The sequence below is a fragment of the Pleurodeles waltl genome, chromosome 4_2 (genome assembly GCF_031143425.1).
Source record: "Pleurodeles waltl isolate 20211129_DDA chromosome 4_2, aPleWal1.hap1.20221129, whole genome shotgun sequence".
Taxonomy (NCBI): domain Eukaryota; kingdom Metazoa; phylum Chordata; class Amphibia; order Caudata; family Salamandridae; genus Pleurodeles; species Pleurodeles waltl.
The window spans coordinates 289810790-289834234 of record NC_090443.1 but is presented as its reverse complement, the minus strand read 5'-3'; the positions used below and the strand labels follow the sequence as shown (position 1 = coordinate 289834234).

Here is a 23445-nt window from a genome sequence, read left to right as displayed (position 1 = left end):
TATGCATATGACCAGGTTGGGAATGCCTTATCAGTGGCTAGAGTGAAGCAATTGACTTAAAATTCAATGTCAGGTGAGGTCATTAATAGGCACATCTTAATATGGTAAATAATAATCATAAATCTTTTGAAGAGTATTCAAGACTTACTAATTAGCCAATTGCATTAATGTCTACAGAGCCATTAACATGGCAGTTCAAAAAGGTAACTTACTCTTCTGAGTAATTTTTTTGTGTACAATTACTCTTGGATAAATTGCTGATCGTATTTGTGTCTATAGAGACCCTATGTTTCCTCACACCTGCATATCAGTAAAAAATAAATAAAAGCATATCATCACTAAACGTGGGGCATTTCACAGATATATTCATTTTCTGCAAGTTGCAAAATGTTAGAGACCCATTAGCACTAGAATGGCTGTAGAAAATTGGGACGAGATGTACCTCGCTGGTTACCTTTCAGTATAAACAGTGTATAGCAAACTGTCTCATTCAATGAATGATGTCATCAATGATGTAATTAAACAAGTCATAAGTGATGTAATATGATAGGTTATATAAAGTGCATGGCGGGGCACAATGTACACTTAATTTATTGAACTATAACTGATGAATTCCAGTGTTTTTATTGTTTATGAATGTTAGATTTAACCCATTCCAACACCTAATTATAACATCACGTTAAAATTAGTTTTTCTCTTTAAGTGTATGTTTTTTTTGGTCATATTCAGCCAACACCCCAAATGAGCACGGCCTTTGGCCTTGCACAGTGGGGAAATGGCTCAGACCCACACCCCATGGGAAACCAACCCAGAACAGTTGCCCGCCATGGACAGCTTAATGCCCAGTTCCTGCCACCCTCCTACTTGCACTCCATTCTCCATCTACATTCCCCTGGAGACTTCCTCGTGGCCATATGGCTGCCCCACCCATGTCTGCCTGCCTGAACAGTCAGATTGCTGCCCCTGCCTCATACGGCTGCCATGCCTGGTAAGCATGTTGCCCCTGCCCTCCATTGTCTCAGTACGTATGCCTGCCCCGTCCCTCCTACTCACCAATATCCGTTGTGCTGCCACTGCCACTGTTGTCTGTCTGGCTTGGTCAGCCTGCTGCCTCTGCCCTTTGTTGTCTAAGTACATGTCCCACACTCTCGTCTGCTCTCCGTTGTGCTGCCACTGCCCCTGCCCTACGAGGTCAACTTGCTGTCCCAGCCTGTGTCCTCTCCTTCCTATCTCCTTTGTCCACGGGCATGCCCCTACTGCCTTGCTCCTACCCTCTGCCATCAGCTGTTCTGCAATTCTATTTGGTGTTCATGAATACTAATGAAGACCTATGACTGTAGAAGTTATTTACAAGTAACACCACTTGTCTGTCAGTTTTATCATTATAAACATCCCTTGTGGCTCTCCAGTGGAGCTATAGGAAGGTTAAGTGGAGACTGTGATGTAAGACCCTAGGACCACTGGAGGTGTGGCCTGAATGACAAGAAGGTGGTCACTTTAAATTGAGCTCCTGGTTCCACCTAATTGCTGGCTCAACTTGGGGTGTGGGGCTGGACACTGGCATTTAAGTACTTGGGGGCACCCTGATCAAAGACATGTGTTCATTTCTGGTGAAGCACCACTTGAGGCACAGTCTCTTAGCCCATAGCTTGTTCATCCATGCCCCAATAAAATGACAGCTACTGGTGTGCACGCCGGGAGTGGCCTGGACGCCTGAGCTGTAGGAAGCCGGGGACCCCTGACAACTTGTGGGACTGTGTGAGAAGACCCCTGCACTTAGTGCCTTTTTGTGCAAATCCAGACGTCCTGAAGGTGGGTTGTGGTCAATAAGCAGGTGATGCCAAGGACCTGTAATCACTTCACTTGTGATGCCTGAGGAGAAACAGTGGCACGTGAGGCCGCAGTGCACATGTAGACTGTGCCAGGGGAAATCCTCCTCAGTCAGCGAGGTGACTGGGAAGGTGCTAGGTGCTCAAGGGCCGCAGCCTCGGCTGATCTCCTTCTGTGGACTGCGGCAGTCAAAGTTTGGTCCTGTGAGCAGCGGAGCAGTCTGTTTGGTACGCCTCTCAGTGACATGGATGGCTGCTGCCTCTGTGGCTGCAGCAGGTTGACTCGAGTCGGGTGTAAAACTGGGAGAGAGAGTATGTGGATCGTGGAGCACCTAAAGTACCAATCTGGAAGAGCACCAAGATGGTTAGCTGATCCAGGAGCCCGCAGAAATGGCTAGGCAGCGACCCCATGAGCAAAGCAAACCAGCTGGACCCCTGACTATGCAAGGCATCCGAGGCTTGGACAAACACAAGGCTGGCCCTGTGGGTCTTGGACAGAGTGTACCCACCAAAGAGAACCTTAGCACCTCTCTGCTGACCTCAAAGAAGTCAGCAACAGTCAGCAAATGCCCCTGGACAAGGGCACACATAGGGGTTTTGGGGGCTCCTCTGCATCCAGAACTACTGCTGTCAGGCAACAGAGAACACTAGAGGGCTCAAGGGGGATGTCACAGAAAGAGGTCCCGAGTCTCGGCAGAACAGGGTAGGGAGTACTAGGAGGGCCCCCTCCTGCTTCCCGCTGACCAAGTGAGGATCCTACACACCTGAGAGGCTCAGAGCGTGGGCCCGCCTGCATACGCTGCCAGCCATTATCTAGGAGGCCTGCAGTACATGCAGGCTAGGGTCTTGGCTTGGAGATTCAGATAATAGCTGTTTTTTATCTGATTACAGATGGTTTTCGGATTGGTGAGAGGTGGAGTCCGCACCATGGGAGGGTCAGCTGACAGTTTGATATATTAGCTGCTAGTTTTATTTTCTTGTAGTTTTATATAACACAAATTGAACCTTAAGGTCTTGGAGCACTTTACGTTGGCACCAATTACAATACACAAGGGCATACACAAGGAGATTCAAACCTAGATCCCCAGTTCCAAAAGTCGGAAGCTCTGGCCATAATACCACATCCTCTCCTACTAGTTGAAGCCTGGTTGGATACAGAGGTGGAGTTGCCTCTTCCTTTGTGAGAGAAGCCAAGCCTGGTGAGTTGAAGCATGCTATCACAGTGAGGCAACGCTCCAGTAACTATGGTGGGGTGGCAGTCCCAAGCTAGAGGCTGACTGCTTCTCGCTGGTTTGAGGGCCTGAACACCACAAAATGAGGGCTGATCAGTTAACTCCCTTCCCTGGCTAATGAGAGACTGTACTAGTTGACCTGAATAAGGCTGTGAACAGAACCTGGAACAGAAACCGTGACCATGGGGAGAGGAAAACCACCATCCTCTCAGGCGCAAACTAAGAACAACAAATTCACAGCGCAAACAGCGCAGAGATGACCGAAACAACCAGCGATGGAAGTCCGACCCAAGTTTCCCTGACTCCACAAACAAACAGCATCCTACAAGCCGCACAGTCCTCGAGAACGGTACTGGCGATAAGGATTAGTGAACTGGGTATAGACTTAGCTCTTGTTTATCAAGGCCTATTCAATATGGTCCACAGAATCTCAGAGACTAAAGTGCGTATAGCCAAACCTGAGTATGTAGTCCAGGAGCTCAAAACGGCTGAAACACTCTTGACTAGGACATCTAAAATCCTGGAAGAGCAGGTATAAGATATGTTAAAAGAGGTAAGAAGGGGCAATTTTCGAATCATAGGCTTCATGGAAAGAGCAAAGGGATCCACCCTTCAGAGGTTCCTGGAAACGTGGTTTGCCTCGGAGATGCCTGCAGATAAACGGTCATCATGCTTCAGAACTGAGAGTCCCTACAGATTGTTGGCGCAGAGGCCTCCTCCAGCTGCCCCTATGTATCCTATTATTGCTACGTTGATGAGCTACAGAAGCAAGGATGTGCTAATAAGGGGAGTACGCGCTGTCATGAAGTGGTCTTCTCTATTGTGTTGTACTATGGTTTCCCAGGCTACACTCCCCAAGTTCAACAGCAAAGTCGATGAAGTCAAGCAGAAGGTGAGTGCCATGAAACTCCAGTATATGCTTATATTCCCAGCAAGACTGAAAGTGCCCCAAACCTCCACATCCTTATTTTTCGAGTCTCCATAGATAGCTTTGCTTTGGACGATGGAACAGAAGATTCTTAGATGTAACCCAATCCCACTCCATGGGTCGCCAGGGCATCAGCTGGCAACCATCGGGGAAAGCTGTGGAGAAGAAGGAGGTCACACAACCAGCATGGCCCACCCCAAGGACCACTAGATTCCTCTGAAACAGAAAATGGCCACCCTGGAGCTCAGGTTGGCTCTGGATTAAGTCCAACGCAGAGGCCACGGATTCCCTGGGGCTCCAGGGGAGATGGGATTGCTGCTGCAGAAAACTCCCTGATGGGAATTCGCAGTAGTTCCTTTCTTAACTCAGTGAATGAAGGCAGGCAGCCTGGAATTCTGTATGGCTACCAAGCGTTTAGTACTTTGTGATGCCAGTAATTTTGTACGTTGTATATATTATGCCTGGGGGGGGCGGGCATTGGGTGCATTATTTAAGACTTGTGTTTTTAAAGCTTAGTTTATTGTGAGATGAGAAGGCTTGGGCGACAGATGCTTCTACAGTGGAAATGTGGGGTGGGAGGTAATTGGGGGAATGAGATTGTTTCTGACAAGTTGGTAATAGGTTTAACATATGTTTAAGTTTAAACACAGTGCCTTCTCTTGATGAAATGTATCACTCAAAATCGCTCTGGAGGGGAAGTATTCTCACCATCCAGTTAGATGGTGGTCCCTGTACAGGAAACTACCATAAACTCACTAATGCAGACTATTTACCACATGTATCACTTCACAATAATGACACTGAATTTGCCACTGGATTCAAGGTAGCTTGGCTGATGAGGGGTGATACCATGAAACTGGTTCCAGGATGTTTGTTTCTGGTTGAGTTAGGAGTTGGCCTAGAAGTTCGAGCTGGACTGTTCCCATGGGGAGAAGGGTCAAGACTGATTTGCATATGGCTGCATTAAGACTGGGGTGGCATGGTGGGCAAAACACAATGGACTGGGATGCGGCCCCCAGTGAATGCCAGCGGCTGAGGTTAATTCAAGCATTCCGTCCATCACCATGTTGTTTTGGGATTTTCCACCCTAAGTGCGCCAGGTATGCCCAGACGTTGGTCCCAGTCTGATGGTGCCTCTGGATTCAAGCTAGACTGGCTGATGAGGGCTGATACCCCGAAACCAGTCCCAGGACACTTGTTTCCGGTCTAGGGATGACCTGGCCTGGCAGTTCGGGCTGGACTGTTCCTATGGGGAGCAGGGTCACGACTGATTTGCATATGGCTGGATCCAAACTTGAGTGGCATGGTGGGCAAAGAAAATGATGGATTGAAATGCGGCCCGAGCATTTGCCTGTGGCTGAGATTAATTCAAGCATTCCATCCATCACCTTGTTGTTTTTTACATTTGCTGCCTAAGTGTGCCGTGCATGCCCAGATATGGGTCCCAGGCTCAGTATGACACTGGATTCAAGCTAGCTTCTTTGATGAGGCGTGGTACACTGAAACAATTCCCAGGATGCTTGTTTCCGGTCCAGGGAGGATCTGGCCTGGCAGTTCAGGCTTGACTGCTCCCATGCGGAGCAGGGTCAAGACTGATTTGTATATGGCTAGGTCCAAACTAGGGTAGCATGTGGGCAAAAAACAATGGATTGTGATCCGTTGCGAGCAGTGCCAGCAGCAGAGATTAATTCAAGCATTCCAGCCATCACTGTATGTAGGCAGTCTGATTAATCGCATTAAAAGAGGGGCGGTCCTCAGGTCTGTACAATGACATGCACCAGCATACAGAAAGTATTTAATTCCCTAGATTAGAGTTTACTCAAAGGTGTGTGCTGATGTGCATGGGGTTTGGCCCCTGGTGTGTGTCCTATGTCCGAGGGCTTCATGCCCAAGTACAAGCTAAGGTGAATTGCATTCTCTCACCCCATTTCAAGTCCATAGAGGCACTAGCCAGTTGTGTCCCTTGACTGTATTATCGTTCCTCCTTGCCATAGAATCAATAGCACTGTTGGTCAGCTGTGAAAATATGGTCTGGGGCTGGAATAGAAGACCAGATTGCTCTATACGCAGACAACTTCCTATTTTTCCTCTCTTTTCCCCACATTATGGGTCATCATCTAATCCAAATGCTGGATCTCTATTGGGGTCCTCTGGTTTAAAAGTCAGATGGTCTAAATCCCTCGTGGTCAGCTTAAAAGGGATAGGGAAAATATGGACTGGCAATTCTGTCTTCCAGTACCTAAGATCAGTTTTCAGTATTTGACGATACACCTCGCCCTGAAGCCTAGTTTCACACGGAATCTTCACCTTACCCCGTTGCTGGTTAGGATGGAGATCCACCTCAACAGACAGGTCAAACCCCTGCTGAATATCTTGGGCAGATTAGCTCTGTTCAAAATGATGGTTCTGCCACGGTTTTTGTACTTCCTTCTGAATGTCCCACTAATAAACCCCCAGGGATGGATTAGTGAGCTATTGGAAGCAGTGATCTCCTTCTTGTGGGCAAGTCAACCCCGGCGTTGCATTTAATAAATATACACAGTCCCCCTACTGGCATGGAGGATCTGCCTCTTTATTACTGGGTATCACAGATCCTGCTGCTGAATGACTGGCTGAATGGGGGGTAGCGGGACCCATGTTCTGGTCTGAGGTTTATCTATTAGGTTGTGATAATACACTGGGATGGTTGCATGGTGCCTCCATCACTTGTTCACTGCCAGAGTCTATCAAGCTGTTTTTTTCTGGCTTGGGGGTTGGCCCTACGCTGGACTGGGTGTGACCTAAGAATTACGTTGGCAACCTCCTGTGGCGTGCACAATGGCTTGGACACAGTGCACAACTCAAAGGGTTTGGCAAGTGGTACCTCATTGGAATTTCGAAATTAGGAGATGACAAGCAGGGCGACCCATAATAAGTCTTTTCAAGACCTCTGGGCAGCATCTGAACTTCACAAATCCCAGTTCTATTAACACATGTCACCATGCCTCCTTCCCTGATATACCAGAGTACAATCCGCTCAAGAAAAAAATCCTTATGGGTTCTCTAGGGAATGGCGAGATAATCCATATTTACAAATCATTAGTAATTAACCATTCAGATCTATTGTTAGGGTAGAGAGAGTGGGAGGCAGGGGTGGATCTCTGGAGGATAGTGACTGGAGGTGCACAAGAATGGTCCCACGTGAACTTGCCATATCATCACAACTTCCGCTCATACAATTAAAATATTTACATGCTACCTACAACACGCACAAGAAGCTATGACAAACGAAGAAGCATCATTTGCTCATAGGCTTTTGAAGGTCAGACGAGGATGGCGATTTCTTTCACATTGTAAGTGTCCTGTTATTACAAAATAGTGGTTGTAATCTTTGCCCCTGTTTGAAATACTTAAAAGACCTGTGGAGCCTTTTCCCCAAATTGCGCCGCTGGGTATGTTGGAGGACTTGGGAGGGTGTCCATGAGACCGTATCCTAGTAGGGACTGACACTATGAGAGCCAAAAGAGACACTGCAAGGTACTGGAACTCTAGTAACAACCACCACCGTCCCCCGACACACACACTTGCTGAATGGTTTTCTGAAAAGGACTGGTGCATGACACAAGAGGAACCCACTTATACTGCAAGGCTACGAGGGTTGTCCTCATAAACATCAAAGTCTGAGAGAAATGGTGGGACTACCATGGTTTAGCATAAGTGATGTATTGAACTGTGATATATGCCTAGCAGATGATTTTCATTTTTATGACAGCACTGTATTTATCCTCATGCTTTTACATGAAATAAGAAACAAAATACCTTAGGCCATTTGGGGCATCAAAATGAACCAGGGAATAACAGTTACTGGCTGCATTTTGAGATAGAGGCCTTGTACTAGCCTTAAAGTGACAGCACAGGTTTTAACTATACCAGAACCTAGGCATATGGGAACATTTTCATTCCATTTGTCGGTATGGCGCATAGACCGATTTAGCTTCAAATAAAAAGAAAGCAATAGATACAAATACCAGTACACGAGGAGGCTTTGGCTCAGACCTATTCATCCACTGGTCTGTTAAACTTTCATTCACATTTTGATTATGCCCACCACTGCAAACATGGGTCAATGGGACAGCCCACTTCCGCCATGGGTTCTCTTGCACTGTGAGTGGCGTCATTTAGACAGGACAAGTGCAAATAGCTTTAAGACGTACTGTACTTCAGTGCCAGAGATGGTAAGCCAATATCTAAATGATTTGTTATTTATCTATTTTTAATTTTAATTTCTCTTTCAAGTTCTTGAAGAAAAGGAAAAAAATCATGTTTGCAACAGCCAGCTTTATTGGCTTTGCCTTGCGTTTTCACTTATGGAGCGATAAAAGGAAATGTCTTATTGAACAGCAACATAGCAAGGCTGTTACTTGTAATAGACATATTGTTAATGTTATAATTGGTCATTAATATTTTTCTATTTGTTTGTAAAAAATAAAATATGTAAAGTAGTTGTTGCTGTTTTTACAAGCATTTCGCTTTTAAATTTATTGGGAGAGCATGTATTACAAACATGTTTTGGAATTCCACCTGTGGGCGCGATTATTCAATGTTAACAAATTTAATGAAGATTCCACTCCTACTGACCTGGTGTTACAGGTAATTTACTTTTTATTCTTTCCCGCTGGCATTAATAAAAGCGGAAGCTTTTGAAAAAAAGGTTTCTGTTTGTAAGGGATACAATAAGAAGATTTTGGAGGCCACTGGTGGATGCTCATTCTTGAGCCCAACAAATGCAGTGTATAACTGTTGCCTCATGCAGTGCTGCTTCAAAAAGAGACTTTGTCTGGAGTTCACTGTGTCACCATGCTGAGACAGAGAGCTCACTGCAGGAGGTTTTGGCAGTCACAGGGCTGTGGAAATCCTGCAAGTTTGTAGAGTTCAGTCTGCCAATGTTGAGGTGTGGGAAATGTATTCTGCTGCGCACTACCCTGCAGCTTGGTACTGGGTATCTCTGTTTAACTTGCACTTCACAATGTCCCCGACCAGCAGTGCATTATGTCCAACATAATTTTAACCTCACACAAAAGCCTTGTAACACAAGCCTAAAAATGTTTTTTTTAAATGTTAAATAACAGGGTTTAAGTAGAAGCTGCCCATTTGTCCACATCCCACAATGGACCCTTCGGAGAATCATTGCTCCTCAATCAGACCTTGGGCAAAACGCTTGGAGGAAAAGCTATGCAGAAAGTAATCGGGAACCACAGACGAGGCTACATCAGGAAACATGGGAAGCACTACTGTCTATAAAACCTAAGCTACCCACTGTTAGCAACCAAACTGTGAAAGAATTATCTCAAGACATACTATCAGACATCATGGAGGGGCAGGCAGTAACATCAAGAACAGACTGATCAAGGCAAGCAATGCCTTCAGGATACTCAACCAGGTGTGGAGGACCAACACCAAGCTAAAACTTTCTCAGAGCTACACTCTGTCCAAGCTATTGAATGGGTCAGAATTCTGGTGGATGACGAAACGTGGCATCGCCAAACTATCAGCCTTCCACACCAGTAACATGAGAAGAGTCTTGCACATTTTCTGGCTGCGAGCCACCTTCAACTAGGGATTGCTCTCCGGATAGATACAAAAGAGCAGGGACACCATCATTATGAGAAAAAGATGGGAGATGGGTATTGCACAACATCAGAAGAGCACAGGATTTCATCAAAAGAACAGCTCTCCATCGGAACCCAAAGGGCAAACAGAAGAGAGGCAGGCCAAAGGACACCTGGAGGAGGACTGTGGAAAAAGAAATGGAGATCCTCAACTATGACTGGGACAACATATAGAAACTTGCCCAAGACAGACAGAAATGGAGCTCCTTCATGGCTGACCTACATTTCAGTCAGCATAACGGGTAGTAAGCATCTCAAGGCAAATGGAACAGCATTACTAGAAATGCACAAAAACCAACACAAAGGCGCCCCAAGGAACCAAGTCTTGGGGTACGATTACATCATCACAGACTGTAGCACAAGCAATTTATTATAGTTTTTGGTGGTTTCTAAAGATCTGGAAACACACCAATAAGTTTTTAAGCTTTTTGTCAACCCAGGATTGGTGTACAAATCCCCAAAACACCAGAGATTTGGAATGTCGTAATCTGAACTTGTGAACCGTTCCTTCACTCCATCCTTTTACTTAACCATATAGGAGCTGTGGACCTCCACTAACCTTACTTGTGCAGGTCCTGGAAGATGCATCCTTGTCAAGAATTTATTACTTCACAATCCAATTTAGGTAATCTATCATTTGATCCTGCCTCGACATGGTGCAAGGACTTGGAACAACTCTTAAGTTTAGTATTCAATTTTATAACTTCCAAACTTTATGTAAGAGGTCGCCCATATCAGCACAGATAATACTTTATGAACAGTGAAAATATTGTATCGGAAGCAGATCTGGTCACTCAAAAAAAACTGAACGGGACAAGTTGATTAGAAAAGACTTTACAAACTGGAAATAAAAGACCTACGAAAAACGCATCAATAAGAAAAAAAATCCCAGATGTTATCAGCCACCAGGTTGAAAGACACAAAAATGTTTTGCAAATTAGTAGACTACAGCACTAGCTCACATAAATCTGCATCTGAATTTCACGTACTTATTCACAAATGGCATACCTACATTGAAGATCTGATGGCACCAGCACTGGCGATAAATTCACTCTCCCAATTTATGCAAATCAAGATATGAAGATCACGAAGAGTAAACTTTAGGTGATTATCAAAAGCTCTAAATCCTCCAGAGCCTCAAGTCCGAACAGGATCCTAATCAATATATTAAAATTAGATATGGATAATTGGAGCCAACTGGTATTGAATATATTATCAATGATTCTTTAAACAGGCCAAATTTCTTCATCCTGGACAGGGTCCATAATTCATTCACTTCACACAAAAGGATTTAGGGATGATTCTAAGATTTATCGTCTTATTACACTTCAAGATGATGAACGGAAGCCATCTGGTAAATTTTCTGGAATAAAACATTAATTAGGCTATTGACTCAAACCTACTACCTTTTAACCAATCTGGTTTAAGGTTGGGCTGTTCTACTCCGAACAATGTTGTTTGCTGTAATCAATAGTAAATTCAGTCATAAGAAAACAACTCATATTATAAATCTGGTTCATCGACTACTCATAAGCATTTGTCACCGTAAAGCTTGGCAAATTCTGACAGAAATTAAGAAAGTGGGAAATTAACTATTACATACTGCACATTTTAGTGTCACTTCACGAAAAAACCTGACCCTAAGTAAAACTTGCTGAGAAAACCCTCAGTCCCAGAATGAGTAACTCCAGTCGACTTATGCATGGTTGCATTCTGGCACCTTTGTTTTTTTCTCTTTACATATCTGAGCTGTCTTTCTATCTGGACAATCCAGATGGCATTGCCACTAAACCAGCACATAAGAGAATACCATATTTAGCATATGTGGATGATATTGTTGTCTTTTCTTTAACTCCTTCTGGCTTGCAAACTCAACTTCAAAAACTTCAAGAGTACAACATGGCAAATGATTTAAAGATCAATTTGGGAAAACAAAAATCATGTCATCTGGAAGGCTAAAAACAAAAAAAGCATAAAAACAGAATGGAAAAAAATATGCAATAGTCATATCAAACACATGAGCAATTACAACCACCTTGACCTGACAGTGGACAATAAATTAGTGTGGGAAGATCACATTGCAAACAAGAGACAGAAAGTGGACATTATAGTGAGCTCAATTAAAAGATTCACTAATATTTATAGAGGTCAAGCCATTGATCAATCATTAAATGTTGTGAAAACCATTAAATAAAAATGAATCAGATCAGATTATTAAATTTGCATTCATGTGTATCCCACCGCAAACTCCGTCTACCGTTCTCACTTCCCTCTTTATTCATACTTCAGGAGGGCGCCTTCATAAGCTTCATCTGTGATTGTTCAACTGCTAAGGACAATTCTATCAAATTGCTAATAGTTAAGGAACTGACTCTATCTATAGGCTACTTAATGGATCGAAGTCTTGAAAAGGTTGAACAAATAATAACTGACAATAATTTGCCATCCTTTAATGATTTGCTAAGCTTCCCTCTACCTACTTCCAGATAACAAATAAAGACCTGAGAATCAATAAGAAATTAAACAAATTTGTTCTTCAACTGACTTGAAAACATGCAGCCTATATATTGGACACCAACTGTAATCCCAAACTTTATTATCTGACCACATTGCTTGAGCTTGCTTGTTAAACATAAAAAAAACGTATTTAAGATTTTATTTATTTTACATTCCAATCAAAGAAGGAAGGGATCCTCAGTGCTCATCATCTAAAACTGTGTGGAAACAAGGACATTTAATTTATGTGCATCCATTTTAGACATAAGGAGGAAATATTTAAAAGTGGCATTCGTCAAAACCAATGCTGGAACAATTAATCATGACATTAGGCACTATTTTTCAACGACGGATCATGGCTTTATCAGTAAACTGGAACATTTTGTACATCTTGCCTATTGTCGCTGTTTAAATTCCGGAACCAAATGATCTTATACACAACTGTACGCCTGTTTTAGATATGATTTTATGTATTTATTGTGATTTTATTTGCAAAGAAATATACATTTTTTTGGTACAATAAATTCTACTACTACTACTACTATTACGACTACTACTACTACTACTGGCCAAATGCATCAAAAAGCATTTAGAAAAAACCTACAACACATCTGAGATTCTCAGACCCCATTTAAGTGAGTACAGGCGCCACTCTATTAAAGTTAGAGATTTTTATGGGATTTATTCAAAAATGTCCTTCAGCAATAATCATAACCCAAAACGACAGAGGTGAAAAGATTACATTTTTAAGGAAGTTAGCAAAATTGGGAGCGCAGTTAGATAAAATTAATATAACCATGTTTATCATATTTGGATTACTTATTTTAGGCTATTCTAGTATCTGGCACAAGTTAGACTGCAGAGCAGTAAAATGTTTATGAGGAGGCAGCACCACCAAATCAGAGAAAAAGGTTTAGATGACTAAAATGAGTAAAGGAGTATTTAATGCCCAGATACCACAAAGTATTGTCAAGGGCTGCTCATTTTAGATTTTCAAAAGAACAAGCCAGTAAAGAGACAGAAAAAACAGTTTCCATATGGACCAATCACAGCAAGTAGTGCATTGTATGACTTGTTATGTTTACCCAAATACTCCAAGGCAATTTTGGGCACTTAGGATTAACTTGTTACCACCAAACTAGAAACAATTTACCTTGCACCACTAAACCTAATCCAGAATTCATATCATGAATACAGGCTAAAGATTTTTCAAGCTAAAGGAAAAGGGACTGTAGGATTGCTCTGGATATTTACTGGAGGCTTTATAAATTGTTTGAACAGTTTATGGTGTTATATCCCAATTAATCAGACTCTATTGTATATTTACAAGTATGACATATCCAAGCATCAAATTAGCTGCTACAAGAGAGCTTAATCCAATACGCACGTTTATTACATCATGTACTTGCACCAAATGTAGTGTCTCAAACCTATGTAACCCAATCAATACAAAAACAGTAAAACAACAAGCAAATGCTGGCCTAACCGGACTTAGTGGAAGAAAGGTCTAGGCAGGCAGATGGATCAAATGGATTTGGAAACTGCTATGTGAGATGGCCCTTGAGGCTACAAATGTTTACAAAAAAAGAGCTACAATGTAAGGTAATAGTTTATTAGTACGTGGCCTTAAAAACTTTAAAAGATGTTCCCTAATGAATAGGTACACTACTAGAGATTTGGTGACACCAATGGAGATTTTATTCATATTTATTGGAATTGTCCTATGCTTCAATTCTATTGGAAAGAAAAAATAAGCGTAGTTACAGATATGCTGAGTTACGTTATCACTGCAGAATCCAGGAGTGTCACTATAGCACTAGTATCATCCTTCCAATGGCAACATGTCAATCAACAATTAACTTCTTTTGGCTGATCTTTTTAAGAGCAGCAAAAATAATAACTTACAAGACTGACTAAAGACTAACAGTCACGGAGAATGCAAAGGTGATTTATAGAACATTCTCACTCACGAAATTGGCATACAACATTTACACACAATCACACCTTTTTGCTATAATGCTACCACATTCTAAAGTGCTTTGCAAGACTTGTTGTTGCTATGTCATGTCCACAGAGACTTAATAAGTTGGATTTGTACCACTAAACTAAAATGGATGGGAGTGGGAGTTAGCATGGAAAGTTAAATAGATCTTCTTTTTGGGTAGGGGCAAGAATTAGTAATCGATTTTTAAGGTTGAGGGTTGGATAAGGGCAAAGGGTGGAAGGGATTATAAACGTTTTTAATGTTTTGGAATTAGTAAGTGTAGGGTGTTGATAACAACATATTAGAGTTTAGAAGAGGGTATGGGTTTTAAAAGGCTTTAGAGATGAATGCATGCCATACCATGCATACCTTTAACATACATGTAATATCACGTGTTGACCACAATGTATGGCATTACACCCTGGACCTTTACCATGCTATCTATCTATCTATCTATCTATCTATCTATCTATCTATCTATATATATATATATATATATAGAGAGAGAGAGAGAGATAGACAGACATACACACACACACACACATGTATACACACATATATATATGTTTATATTATACATTTTTGGGTGGGGACAAACACTCACCCTGTTTTTTTTTTTTTTTAAACTCCTAACCTCCCCCTTTACCTAATCCCTCCCTGCCTTGAACCCCAAAGTTACCCTTACCTCCCTGTACCTCTACCCACCCCAAAACCCTTACATTTATACTTACCTACCTTGACATCTACTCACCCCTAAACGCAAAGTATACCCTTACCTCACTTTCAATCAATCAATCAATCAGGAATTTGTAAAGCGCACTACTCACCCATGAGGGTCTCAAGGTGCTGAGGAGGTGAGGAGGGAGAAGAGGGGGGGTAGTGGGGGGGGGGGGGGCAGTGCTGCTACTGCTCAAACAGCCAGGGCTGTGAAGTTTCCTGAAGGCAAGGAGGTCTTTGGTCTGGCAAGTGTGGGTGGGAAGAGTGTTCCATGTTTTGGCGGTGAGGTGCGAGAATTATCTACCACCCGCTATAGTTTAGCAGTCACGTGGGACGGTTGCGAGGGCAGCGGAGATGCCTGGTCGGGGTGTAGAAGGAGAGTCGTCTTTTCAGGTATTCTGGTCTGGTGTTGTGCAGTGCTTTGTGAGCGTGGGTGAGGAGTTTGAAGGTGATTCTCTTGTTGACTGGGAGCTAGTGCAAGGTTTTCAGGTGGTCTGTGATGTGGCAGTGGCTGGGGATGTCCAGGATAAGGCGTGCGGAGGCGGTCTGGATGCGTTGCAGCCTCTTCTGGACTTTGGCTGTGGTTCCTGCGTAGAGGACATTGCTGTAGTCCAGCTTTCTGCTTAAGAGGGCTTGGGTGACTGTTCTTCTGGTTTTGGTGAGTATCCATTTGTAGATCTTTTGGAGCATGCAGAGGGTGTTGAGGCAGGAGGAGGACATGGCGTTGACTTGCTGGGTCATGGATAGGGAGGGGTCCAAGATGAATCCAAGGTTGCGTGCGTGGTCGGTGGGAGTCAGAGTGGTTCCGAGAGTGGAAGGCCACCAGAAGTCATCCCATGCGGAGGGGGTGGAGCCGAAGATGAGGACTTCAGTATTGTCAGAATTGAGTTTGAGGCAGCTGCTCTTCATCCATTCGGCAATGGCCTTCATTCCTTCATGGAGGTAGGTCTTGGCAAAGTCCTTGGTGAGGGAGAGTATCAGCTGGGTGTCGTCGGCGTATGAGATGATGTTGAGGTTGTGGGATCGGGCAATGTTAGCGAGCGGGGCCATGTAGACATTGAAGAGGGTCGGGCTGAGGGACGAACCCTGGGGTGCACCACAGATGATTTTGGTGGCCTCCGAGCAGAATGGGGGGAGGTGGACTCTCTGGGTACTGCTGGTGAGAAAGGGGGTGACCCAGTCCAGGGCTCTGTTGCGGATTCCAGCGTTGCTGAGGCGTGAGTATAGGGTGTGGTGGCAGACGGTGTTGAATGCAGCCGAGAGGTCCTTGAAGATGAGGGCCGTGGTTTTGCCGGTGTCCAGTATGGTTCTGATGTCGTTGGTGGCGGCGATGAGGGCGGTTTCAGTGCTGTGGTTGCTGCGGATTCCGGACTGGGAAGGGTCCAGGGTGCGGTTCTCCTCAAGGAAGCGGGTTAGTTGTCTGTTGACAGCCTTCCCGATGACTTTTTCCAGGAAGGGGAGCAGGGAGATAGGCCGGAAGTTCTTGAGGTCCATTCGGTCTGCCTTGGGTTTTTTGAGGAGGGCGTTTATCTTGGCGTGTTTCCATCTCTCCAGGAAGGTAGCGGACACGAAGGAGCTGTTGATGAGCTACCGTAGTTGGGGTGCGATGATAGAGCTTGCTTTGTTGAGGATGTGGTGATGGCAGAGGTCAGATTGGGAGCCAGAGTGGATGGTGTTCAGGATTTCGATGGTGTCATCGTTGACGGGGGTCCAGGAGAGCAGGAGGTTGGTCAGAGGTGAATCTGTGGTGTTGGTGGTTGAGGGGGGCTGGGTGCTGAAGCTGTCGCAGATGTCAGCAATCTTGCGGTGGAAGTAGGAGGCTAGGGAGTTGCAGAGGTCTTGGGATGGCGGGATGTTGTTGGCATTTGAGAGTTCCTTCACGACGTTGGAGAGCTCCTGGTGGCTGTGTGCGTTATTGTTGATTCGGTCTTTGAAGGCGATTTTCCTGGCGGCTCGGGTGACTTGGTGGTGTCTGCGGATGGTGTTTTTGAAGGCTGCGATGTTGTCCAGAGTCTGATCTTGGCGCCACTTTCTTTCGAGCCTTCGGCAGCTTTGCTTAACTTTGTGGAGGTCAGCGGTAAACCAGAAGGCCTTTCTGTCCGTGCGTCTGTTGGAGGGATTCTTGACTGGGGCAAGAGTATTGGCCTGAAGTTGCAGGCAGCTGCATCAGTGTCGGTGGTGTTGATGGGTGGGTTCTGTGAGAGGGTTGCGATAAGTTGGTCTTCGGTGACCTTGTTCCAACTGCGGTGGGGGATCCGTTGTGGGTGGTGGTGTGTTGTGGGTTTCTTGAAGGAGAAGTGGATGGAGCGGTAGTTTGTTCGGTTATGTGGCTGAAAGAGACGTGATTCCTGGTGGGGAAAATAGGGTCGAGTGTGTGTCCTGCAGAGTGGGTTGGTGTTGTGACGAGCTGTTTGAGGCCGAGGTTGGAGAGGTTGTCGAGCAGGGTGGCGGTGTTGTTGTCGCTGGTGTTCTCGAGGTGGAAGTTTAAGTCCCAGAGGAGTTTGTAGTCAGTGAATGAGAGAGCGTGCGTTCTGATGATGTCGGTAATGGAGTTGCTGAACTGCTGTCGTGGGCCGGGGGGCCTGTAGATGAGGGTCCCTCGGAGGGTGGTGTTTGGGTCAGTGTGGATTTGGAAGTGCAGGTATTCGGCAGTGCTGAGGGTGTCTTCGGTGTTGGTCGTGATCCTGAGGGTGTTCTTGTGGATGATGGCGATGCCTCCTCCTGGTTTGTTGGAGCAGTCCCTGTGGGTGATCTTGCAGCTGTCTGGAATGGCTATGGCGATGTCAGGAGCTGAGGATGTGTTCATCCAGGTCTCGGTCAGGAAGGCGACGGCTGGGGAGGCTGAGTCGAGTAGATTCCATAGCTCTACAGCGTACTTGTGGATGGAGCGGGTATTGAGGAGGATACATCTGAGATGGCTGTGTCCTGCCTTGGTGGGTGGGTCGTTGGCGTGGAGGCTGGTGAAGGTGCAGTTCCGGCAGGAGAAGGTTCCGCGGGTGGTCTGTGGGGAGGCTTGAAAGCAGACGGGGGAGCGGCCAGTGTTTAGGGCGCAGAGGGTGGCAGCGTCATAGTGAAGACGTGCGTGGGGGGGGACGAGAGCCAGGGGTTCTCGCGCTGGCTGCGGTCCAGGCGCGGAATAGGTGCTGACGGGCTTGCCACTGGCAGCTCAGCCACACAGCGGCCGCCTTTAAGTAGGGAAGTGGGGGGAGGAGAGGACAGCTGGGAGGCAGGGGGGTGGTCGAAAAACAGCATGAAAAAAGGGGTTGGAAATTAAAAAGGGGCGGGACCGCGGGGGCAGCAGCGACGGGGGAGAGAGAGGGCGAGAGTGAAAGTGAGAGAGAGAGAGCGGAGTGAAAGAGAAACAAGGAAAAGGAGCACTAAGGGACAGTAGTGAATGAGAGCAAAGCAAGGCAAAAGGAGGAGAGAGGCAGTAGGTAGCCTAGTAGGAGACCAGGGATGAGGCGCAAGCAGAAGCCTGCATGTGGAGGAAGGTCTTGAACTCCTGACAGGGGTCAGGAGTTCAGAGGAGCCAGGGAAAGGGCTCTAATTAGAGGGTGGAGCCACGGGAGGCAGAGCAATGCACTGACCTATACCTATCCCGCAACCACAAAATCACTCTTACCTCCCTCTACCCTGCAAATCAACTTTACTTTCCTTTACCTTTACCCACCCAGTAAAACTAAAATCATCCCTACCCCCCTTCACCTGTACCCACACCTTTGCCACTTTTTGTAACTGTCATCGAAGTATATTATTAAAAAAATACTTAGTTGTGTGGTAATGACTGTTTCTCTTCAGAGATGGTTCAGGGTTTGGTACAGCTAGCAAGCAGAAAGGGTTCAAGGAGGGGTCTGGGTTTTGTTTTTTAGGGGGTAAGCGGGAGAAAGGGATATGGTAAAGATATGTATATTTCAAGAGATTTTGGAAGGTATTCAAACTCAAAAAATATTGTTTAAATATGGGTGACTATGAGGTTTATCTTGTTTTAAGATCATTACAACATTTGCCTCTGCCCAGGATGGTGGCGACCCATGATTCTGTAGGAAGATCTGATTGAATAATAGACTCAGCCAAGGGGAAAGTTTTTGTGCCAATAGTTTGTAATACTCTGCAGGTGTGCCATCTTGGCCCGTACCTTTCCCGTTCTTTAAGGTCAATGATCTCTTCTTCCGTGATCTCGCTAGCCATGTATTGCGTTTGGGATTCTGTAAGCTGGGAGTGCGGGGGGGTGGGGTGTTCCAGCAAGCCACCTCTTGAAATATTCTTGATCAGAAGTTAGGTTTTCCCGATATACCAGACTCGGATTGGTAGCCAGTTCAACCTTAATCTCTTTGGTTGTAAAAAGCTTTGCTGCGGTTCCTGCCTGCTCCATTGTATCAATGTAGTTCCTAGTATTATCAGATCTGGTTTTCAACGCTATGAGTGTCCCGACATACTCACTATAGTCAAAACGTTGCAGCTTGCTAACTTTCAACTTATTCTGCCATTTATTATTTAAATATGCCTTATATTCATGTTGTACTTGTCCTAACTTGTAGTTTAATGTATCTGAATCACCAGTAGAGAAGAAAGTGTTTTCTTTTAATTCTCTGGATTTAGCAGCCACTTTCTGCAACTCCTCTTCCTATATTCATGCCTTCTGATGTTTTATTGATGCATCTTTAGTTAGGATCCCCCGCATGCATGGCTTATTTGCATCCCAAACAAAGGCTAAATTGATGGAGCCCAAGTTTTCTTTAAAGTAATACTGGGTCTGGAGAGATAGATCTTGGACTACCCCTTGATTCTTCAAAAGGGTTCTGTCCAGTGTCCACCTAAGTCTTGATCTAGGTATCGCGAAGGAGATAGATGGGGTTACTGCTGAGTGATCGGATACCAGAGCCAGGTGGTGGACAACTGCTTTAACAATATCTAGGATATTGTTGTCCACGAGAAAGTAGTTGATGCAAGAGCAGGAGCCATACTTTTTGCTACAAAAGGTGAAGGCTTTATGACATACAGACCTATATCGTTATTGAACAAGGACTATAAGATCTTTGAATAAATAGTGCTGGGAAGGACAGCAAACCATATACAGTCTTTAATACACATTGACCAAAAAAGGGGTTTATTCGGGGCAGGCGACTGAATGAACTGACCAACCTTTTAATAGGAGCAATAGACATAACCACTACATATGAGAATCCATTAACCATCGCCAAAGTTTTCGAGCTGGTCAATTTGTCATATTTGTAGGAGGTTTTTGGAATCCTTAAATTCCCCGAAATTAAGATTAAAGCACTTTAAAAGCTATACCTAGCACCAAGCACTTGAGCTCTAGTCAACGGACAACTATCCAGACTAATCATTATAAATTGGGGAACCAGGCAGGGCTGCCTGATCTCACCTCTTTTTTTGTGCCATTCACACGGACCATCCGCTCAGATCCAATAATCCTCCCCTTTATATTGCAGTTCTTCACTATAAAGCTTGCCCTTTATGCAGATGATACTGTTGCATATACTGCAAACCCACACCTCAACATCCCCAGGCTGCACATCTTAGCTCAGGAGTTTGGCCAATTCTTTGGGTATCTAATTAACAAGGACAAAGAGCCTAAGATTTTGTCATGGTCCAAAGGTTGTTATACACATAACTTAAAGTGCCAAATTAGATATTTAGGTGTTGTAATAACAGAGAACCTGGAAGATATAAACACATCAAACACAACCAGGGTAGTTAAGGAGATTAACCTACTGCTAGGAAGTGAGGGAAACTCCCATTCAATATATATGGGAGAACAAATCTGATCAAAATTATGATTCTCCTAAAATTGACCTTTTTGTTTAACTGTATTCCATTATTGTTCCCTACGAAAGAGATTACAAGAGTTCAAGGGGAAGTGAGTTTCTTTATTTGGGGGTACAAATCACCTAAGCTCTCATGGAAAACGCTTAGGAACAAGAGGACAAGTTGTGGCTTAGCACTACTGTTTTTCCAAATATATGACTAAGCTTTTTAGTTTAAGAACTTTCATATGCTTGACTGAGCCCCTAACCAATCTACCATAGGGCATCTCTTTTCAGCTATGTTAGCAGAGAATCGACAGGATCAACTATTGCAGAGGTTTTGAAATCCAAAGTTAGGCAGAAGACACTCAAAGCCACCTTCTGAATATGGAGGTTTTTCTTTTTGGTTTTTATTTTTAGGAAAATCTTTGGATACTCTACTTACTATTCGAATACTTCACCAATCAGGGACTCCCCCGGAACACATGACTGTATGAAGGATAGTCTCATCATCCCTCTAAGAGAGGCAGGTTTTTGAGCATGGGGAGACTTTAGAACAGGATCCCAGACAATATAATAGCTGGAAGCTTTCAAAAAGAACAAACGACATCTTCCAGATTTAAGTGCTTACAAACAGCTTCCTAGTGGGCAGCTGTACCATGGCGGGGAATGAAAAGAGAGAGGCAATTGAGGTTTGATTGTCTCTAATGCTATACATAACAAGTTAGTCGCACTGTAGGACTGGGAAATAATCAAAGCTGAGAATGCAAAAGGCAGGCAGCTCTACCAAATTTGAGGGGACATTGTACCATTACCACTCCTTAAAGATCTGAGGCAAACATCCTTTAAACTACACTATGACACATTAAAACCTGCTTCTCTACAGCATAATAATATTTTCAGATTACACAAAATTTACTGGACTCTTTAAAAAAATTGGCTAAAATTTCAAAGCAAGCACGACAAGCCTAAAGTGTGGTTGATCCAGAGTGGATGATAAGCACCTCTTCATCGTATGTCCAAAGCTTTCTTTATTTTGGAAAGATGTTAGTAATTTTGTGGCTGAGCTTTTCATATATGGTGTCAAGCCAAGCAATACTTTACTAATATGTGGTACTGATGCTGCGCTTAGTGGCTATTAAACAAACCAGAGGAGCAGCTTCTCTTTTACTTGATATTGTTGGCACACAGGGACATTTGCAAAAAGTGGACATCCATAGATGCTCCGGGTGGGCTTCACTGGACTAGAGCTGTAATTCAGGTCTCTCAGATGGATGTGGGGGACAATTAGAGGAAAGCCAAAAGTATATGTTCGAACTTCCTGACTTGGAAATCAGGTCAATAATCCAGCAGTACTGAGGATGGGAACATCTGTCAAGTAATACACATATCAGTCTGGCGGGACGTATCCAATTAGACAATTCAGCCTAAACAGGCTACATGACTAATGGTAAAATGAGGCTATTAAAAAAATCATGCATACATATATACATGTGTATATATATATATATATATATATATATATACACACACGCACACATTCAAAAATATGTGTTTATGTAGACATATATATATATATATATATATATATATATATATAAAAATAAATAAATAAAATCAGTTACAAAGTCAAATGCATTGTAAAATACGACGATGTAAAAAAACACTTTGTAAAAGTGAGTTGTACTTCATGTGTGGTAAAGGTATACATTGCAACATCCGATATTCAAGTAGACCTATTTCGAGGGGGTATGGTTACAATGTTTTGCCCAAGTACTAGTGTTAGGATTAAGACATCTACTTGTAAAATCCTGACGATGTATTTGTTTTACATCAACACATTTAATAAAAAAACAATGAAAAATAGGATACTTCTAGCAATCAGATATTTGTTCATATGGGCAAATGGCATGTGCATAAAACATCCAAATGTGCCAAACGGTAACGTGATGTGAAGTATGTGCAACACAAATAATTCAGTCACTAAGTCATTCGCTGACACAGTTTGACATTAGAAACTTTCTTACCTCCGATGTTAACACTTTTCTCCACTCTGCCACCTCAGAGACAATTTAATTGCTAACTGTTCTCTCCCCACTTACTCCATTTCCATACTCCCAGACATAGCAACCATATTCAAGAAAGTGCACTTACCCATTGACAGCAGGCCTCAGTGTCTGCAGGCGTGTCTTCACCAGGTCCAGCGGTTGAAAAAGCAGAGTGGAGCACGTGCCGCTCAGTGACCCACAGACAAAGGCCTTTAGCACTGGATGCAGCTAGTAAAAAAAGAGAAGGAAACAGGATTAAAATATATTCCATGGCCTAAGGAATGGGCTAACAAAAAAGTACTGAAACTAACCAAAAATTCATATATTAAAGTTGATTTAGATTTTTTAATTTTCCGTCAGTGAACTTGGCAATCACATGTACATTTAGAGTCTCCCTCATTACATGTATTTTAAACCCCAGAGTTTGGCTCGGACGTTGAGGGGGCACTAAAAGTGCATCCCTCTTTTACAGAGAATAGCGACTGGCCCTTCTATCCAGGCTGTGCTGGACTGAGAGTGGTGGGAGCATTATCTATAGTCAGGGGTACCTAAACCATTGAGAGGGGTTTCTTTCTAGCTCCTTTTGGTAAAGCCTGTGCATTCTCACTTACCTGAATTATTTTGGCCTCTCTCATGTCTGGAATGTGTGTGATTAGAGCGTGTTCACTGTGTCAGGATGGATTGGCAAGTCACTGAATTTAATGTAAATCAACCTGTTATCAACGTTTCTGGATATTCTGGATCCCTGTGCCCCTCCCTAGTCTTTGCAAAAGCTTTCTGGGTTAGGGAGGAAAC

At 43.9% G+C, this 23445-nt stretch overlaps 1 protein-coding gene across 1 annotated transcript in view; it reads right to left on the bottom strand.

Annotated features, from left to right (window-relative positions):
- The window catches only part of SLC25A38 (solute carrier family 25 member 38), a 286840-nt gene that overhangs the window by 234005 nt on the left and 29390 nt on the right, over positions 1 to 23445 (bottom strand). The window contains exon 2 of the mRNA XM_069231190.1: positions 22757 to 22878. Coding sequence (XP_069087291.1) covers positions 22757 to 22878 — 122 coding nt within the window. The remainder of the gene's footprint in view (positions 1 to 22756; positions 22879 to 23445) is intronic.